This window comes from Manacus candei, unplaced genomic scaffold, assembly GCF_025592945.1.
Source record: "Manacus candei isolate 608988 ecotype Guabito, Panama unplaced genomic scaffold, ASM2559294v1 h1tg000056l, whole genome shotgun sequence".
Classification (NCBI taxonomy): domain Eukaryota; kingdom Metazoa; phylum Chordata; class Aves; order Passeriformes; family Pipridae; genus Manacus; species Manacus candei.
This window is the reverse complement of record NW_026138104.1, coordinates 10,609,990-10,615,989: the sequence shown is the minus strand read 5'-3', so window position 1 is coordinate 10,615,989 and position 6,000 is coordinate 10,609,990. Positions and strand designations below refer to the sequence as shown.

General features: G+C 48.2%; 1 protein-coding gene across 2 annotated transcripts in view; it reads left to right on the top strand.

The window, feature by feature from the left end:
• Positions 1-854: 854 nt before the first annotated feature.
• The window catches only part of ITGB1 (integrin subunit beta 1), a 44,321-nt gene continuing 39,175 nt past the window's right edge, over positions 855-6,000 (top strand). The window contains exon 1 of one of the 2 annotated variants that reach the window (XM_051802370.1): positions 855-1,035. In XM_051802370.1, the coding sequence (XP_051658330.1) occupies positions 1,027-1,035 (9 nt within the window). In that variant the 5' untranslated portion in view covers positions 855-1,026. The remainder of the gene's footprint in view (positions 1,036-6,000) is intronic. The other variant, XM_051802371.1, reaches the window with a different exon arrangement.

The window sequence follows — 6,000 nt, the reverse complement described above, 5'->3', positions numbered from 1 at the left end:
GAAACATAATTCATTTTTTTAATTTCAAAATGTAGCTAGAAAGAAAGCAGGGGAAAAGTGATTAAAATTATTAACAAGTTGCAGCTCTGCTTGTTTAGTTAACCATACTAAAACAAGAACTGACACCAGCTTCAGTGGCCACACATAATAGCACAGTGCTGTGAGCGCATAGCTTCTGTTTCCCAACACCTCACCTCCAAAAAAGTGTCGAATGGCACGTTTTAATTTTTTTTTTAGTCAATATATTCTCCACGAACCTACTTTAAGAAGCACTTTAAAATGTCAAAAGCGTGCTCCGAGGGACTTTGGGAGAGCTACTTTTTAGCTTGGACCGCGTGTTAGCATCACAAGCTTCATCCATCGCCTATTGACCCCACATCCATCAATCACTTAGTGACCTCCATCGCTTTTGGAAACAGTTGCCAGCAAGAGGGGCTGGCGATTCCCCCCACCCTCCTCCCTCAGTGCCACCGCTGTCCCCACGCGTGTCCCGGTCCGTGGAACCAGGCAGGGAGCAGAAGACGCAGCCCTGAAAATGTCGAACATTCCTTCGACACCGGTGGGGAGCGGGGCGGGCGAAGCAAACACTGCCCGCCGCGGGACAGCCCCGTCCCGTCCCGGGGGCCGCGGGGCGGGGGCCGGGCCGCCGGTAACCCCCAAACAAGGCGCTGGCGGGCGGCACCGGGGGAAGCGGGGAACAAGCGGGAGTCCCGCCTCGGGGAGAGCTCTGCCTTCCCTGCCCGCCTTCCCTGCCCGCCTTCCCTGCCCAGAGACACCGCCCCGGCCCGGCCTGACGGCAGCGGGGAGGAATGTGTTTCCGGGGCGGGCAGAGCGGCGGAGCGCGGCCCTCCCCTTCCCCCCCCGCGGGCCGGGCTCCCGCAGCAGCTCGGAGCGAGGCGGCGGCGGGCAGACAGCGAGCAGCGAGCCCGGGCGTCCCGCCGCGCCCAGCCCAGCCCAGCCCAGGACGCCGGGGCAGAGGGAGCCGCAGCGAGCCGGCGGGCCGGAGCGCGCCCGCTGCCCGGAGCCATGGCCGAGGTAGCGGGAGGACGGGCGGGGGTCGGAGCCGGCCGGGAGCGGGGTGAGCGGTGCCCGTGTCCGCCCGGGCGGGTTCCGGCGGGGGGCGAGGGGAGGCGAGCGCCGCTTCCCACCAGCCGCGCCGGGAGCCGTCCCGTGCCGCTGGTCCCCAGGCGCCCGTCCCGGGCGGAGGAGGGGGCGCCGCTCCTCCTGCCGTGCCCGCCCGGCGCGGTGGGCGGGAAGGTGCCGGGCCCGGCCCGCGGCTTCCTGTGGCGGCGGGACGGCGGGCTCGGGCCTCCCGGGCAGGGGGGGCGGCCGGGCCTTTGTCCGCTCGGGGCGGCCCTGCCCGGGCAGCGCCCCGACCCCTCCTCTCCGAAAGGGACCGAGCCGGTGCCGGTGCCCGAGGAACGGGCAGCGCTCGGCTGGGAAAGTTTGGTGCGGCTTCCCCGGGAATGCGGGTGAGGGAGGGCTCTGTCCCCTCCCTCCGCGCCCGGTCCGGCGGCGGCAGAGCCGAGGGGGACGGTGCCTTCCGCGGGAAGCGGGCACTGGAGTTACAGGAATGGGAACGTAAGGAGTGAGGCAGTGAAGGAACTTGAACACCCAGGGGTTTGACCTGCACATGTCAGTGGAAAGTGACCGCTGAGAGCGGGGTATGTCCGGTTTGAATGACTGGATGATCGCAGTGCAGCGTTTTGACCGCTCAGTGCGGTCAAGCGTGTGTGTTTTCTTCTCGAGGATGGCTCTGAACCTCTATAGCTTGATGTAAGTTTGTGTCGGGCTGGAAGTGGGAACGTGAGACCTCTGTATGCCATGTTTCACGTGGAGATTTCTGAAATTACTGCAGTAGGAGTGCAGTGTTTTGTCTCCAGTTATTGGCTTCCTAAACCGATGGTTGGACGGAAACATGAAGTGATAGGAAATTTTTTCTGACTCACTGTTTAGCTCATGTCAGATGTCTTTATCTTATGGAATAAATGTCTGACTGTCTGTTAGATTCATCAGGTAGTCTTTGTGACTATTTATGAAAAAAAGTTGAACTACTTATGGTTCCTTCTGCATTTGTCCTGGACATAATACAAGAGTCCATTCATGCCAACACATGTGCACATACCTGTTGGGTGAAAATGTTGATTTTTCTGGTAGACTTGCCATTGGTGCTGCAGTCTTGTTCATGCCAAGATACACAAACCTTCAGGAGTAAGGATTGTCTCCATTCAGATTCGTAGAACCACTCACGGCTAGTGCTGCTTGTGTGCTGAAGTGTTGAAATGGAGCAGAACTTTACATATGTGAAAACAGATTTAGATAATGTCTACTCCTGGCACATTAATTGTTTGGTAGGTGATGCTGGCAGCATGAGGAAGAATTAGGAAGTATTGTGCTACTAGAAAGATGTAAATTAGACTAAATTAAACAAGACTTTAAAAGTAGTGAAGACATTCATTGTCCACATCCATGCCAGTGATGAAACTGATGATTCATTCTCCTGTCACAAAAAGTATAACTTGCCTCTGGCAAATGATTAAGTAGCATTTTGCAAGCCTGCCTAGGGCTATATTTATAAGGGTTGCAAAAACAGCGAGCCATTGGCAATAGGTTGGCAAGATGAGACAAGTTTAGGATGTGAACACCTTCAACTTTTGTCCTTTTCAAAGATGTTTCATCTGAAAGGTGCAAAGCTGACAGGCATGCAGAATTAAATCTTACCTTAATCAAAGTTGGAGCTGGTAAGTGCTGTATCTGTTTGCCACCCATATGATAAATGAACCAGATTTATTTAAAAATTAATTGTCAGCAGTTAAAACTCTGGTGTTCTTCATATGTGCAGCCAGGGAGCTCTGTACGTTCGGTCATCTGATCTGTGCCATGCCATGTTCCCAGTGATGCCCACCCTTGTTAAGAAGTGAATAGGAGGAATGCTCATTTCTTTAGAATATGCATGAATTTCTGATTTAAGTGCAGAATTCTAGTGTTTTGTCTTGAGTTTTAAGTGACTCAAGTGGTTAGTCTTCTACCACTTCCTTTGGGAAGTGATTCCCAAAGCTGAAAACAAACTGTCCGGAAACTTTTCCTGCTGTTCTTTCTTCCTGATTCATTATTTCATTCCTCTGCTCTTAACCATCCTCTCTATACCTCTCTTAGGGATTTGAAAAAAGCTTGTTTGCTGTTGCAGCAGCTCAGGAAGTAGATAACTTGGGTAGCATAAAGGCAAACTTGGGGAGAGCCATGCACACATGGGGTGGACACGTGCTATGGTCTCCCTTGCCCTGAATATAATTCCCTCGCTGCCACTGGTATGAGTGCTCTTTAGTTTGTAAATAGTTGTCATGCCTACCTTTCCACCCAGTCTTGATTTAGTTGTGTGATGTGATGCACACTTAGCTTGTGGTTCTCCCAGCCTCTCATCAGCCTGCTACAGGCTTCCTGGCTGGCTGTGGCTCTTGGTAACGTGGCCTTCAGAGACAAGCTACTGCAGCAGGACTGCAGCTAAGCAGGCTGTTAAGTGCCTCCTCCTGATGAGACCCTTTTTGCAAGCCATCAGCAAAGGCTGTAGTTCTGGAACAGATTCCATCCCTGCTCTCTTTCTTTCTAGTGGGCAGACATGCCGAGTTCCTGCTGCTGCTCTCCCGCACGCGATCCAGGTGCCTGGGCTTCTTCAGTGTGGACCTGCCCGTGACCCTGGTGCAGCCTCTGCTCATGCAGGGAGTGGGTGCTGAGCTGTGCTACCTTCTGTTCTCTGATAGTTGCACCCATTGCATGGTACAGGGGAGTGGGTTTTGAGGGGGGGAGTCTGGATGGAGCTTTGCTGGCCGTTGGTATACCTGACCATCCTCTTCCTCCTCACTCCTTTCCAAATGCATTTTGTACCCCTTCCATTTAAGAGAGGCTAGTATAATCAGTGAGACATAGCAAAAATGAATTTAAAGCAGGCAAGGATTTTCCTAATCGGTATTAATCACTAGCTTTAAGATTGCTCATGACACCTTATGTGGCACTTTTGAAGAGATACAGATTAAACAGATCCAGAAAAATCAGAATCCAGACTGCACAGTAGCAGAGCCTATTCTGCTTTACTTGCTCTTCTAGAACTTCAAGTGATTTATTTTTTCCATCATTTTTTTTAGAATGGCCGATCCCCTTGGCATCCTTTTAATTCTTAGGAGCTTCAGTCAGCCCTCTGAGAAGCAATCCTTGTTGGAAGCGCCTTTTTTTCTTTTTTTCCTTTTCCTTTTAAGCTTCTCGGGATCTATTGGTAAAGCTCATAAAGCAATTACATAAATTAAATAAATCTTAAAAATGTAATTAAGGCAATATGTAGTTAGATTTATTTTGGAAGTGTCATTAAAAAGTACTTGCCAGTATGTGTACTATTCCCCTGTGACTAGATTTTTAAGTCATCTGCTATATTCTGTGCCCTGTAGAAAATTGCCTGTCTCCCAGCAGTAGAAAACTCAGAGTTAAGTCTGTGTTTTCCTACCTCTCATCTCCCGTCTGTTTTTGTATTGCTGATTCTACAAATTGTTCCCACTCACTCCACTCGCCTTGCTTTGAAGTCACGTACCAGTAGTAGCATTTTCCCTGGCAGTTTTAACATTGCTGCTTAGAGGACTCAAGATTTTTCAGGCTACTGCTGTGCTATATGTGTGCGTGGATGTTTTTTAGACAAACACGTGCATCTCAAAGTTATACAAGAAAACAAGTTCTTTGTGTTGGGGAGAGTTAGCTGTTGTTTCTGAGGAGGATGTTTCTTAGCTTTTCAAGAGAGAGTGTCAGAGATTCATGAACAAATTCTGCAGCTCTCTCTCCTGGACAGATATTGGCAATATCTGCATCTGATTTAATGCTATTGTGTCAGAAAATTGAAATTTTTTGGTTAGCTGCAGAATATTGTCATTTATGATACCATCTCCTCTTTTCTGTATAGTTCCTCCTTGCTCCGTGTTGCTCTGCTCTGTGGTGTATTCTGTTGCCAACATTCTGAGAAAGATGATGTTACTTGTCATGGGGTAACCACAGTTAGACCACAATATTGACCAGTATTTGTCGGTTGTTGTGGTTATAGAGTTTCTGGGGTAGCTACAAAGCCATTTTTGTGTTTACCCACAAATGGGAAGAAAAATTTTAGTTCTTTTGTTTGTTTGTTTCTCTTTCCTAATTTGTCCTGCCTAGGTGTGGTCCAGTAACCTAAACATCTAAAACTGTAAATCAGAATAAATTTATGACTGTTCTCTAAACTTTTTTCTCTCCCACCACTTGGATTAGTGAAAGTACCAGTGAAAAGTATATACGTCTTCATTGTAAGAAATTGTCACGTGCTTTAGCTGTGTGAGTTTCTGGCCCAATTTAAGATGTATGTAGACTTGCTGAATAGCTTCTGTTGGGAATGCCACACAGAAAGCTCTGACTTCTGTGAATGAAAAATGAGACACGGGGCACCTCATTATACATCACTAAGGAGTTGGTTGTCTTTTTCAGTACTAAGGGTGCTCTCTTTAGCAGAATGTTGTTATTAAACATCCTGTATTTTTGTAATAACCACCACCTTCCCTTACTTTTCTATTCTTAGACAAATCAGAGTGGTTAGTGGGGTTCCTAGACCATTGTATTCTGCCATTAACAGATTGAAGATGTTCAGAGAGATGGTAAAGTCACTAATGTACTACAAAATTTGCACATAACCAAGCACATGGTAGGGATATTAGCCTGATTAGACTAAAATATTAATGTTTTCTTTTGGGAAAGGTGATAAAATTCCTACCTGACCTGTAATCCTCTTTGGGATGTCACTGAACAAAGGCTCTCTTTAATGTATTAGTGAATTTTTTTTTGCTGTATCTTTCTCATTTCTCTTTACAGTCTGCTGCAAAATGGGTTATGAAACATGCTTTCTGTCTTAAAAGCAGTTTCATGTGCTTTTTTTCCTTTTCCAACAGCAGCAGCAAAACACCATGAGTATTCTTGTGGTTTTTATTGGAGGGGAAGGTT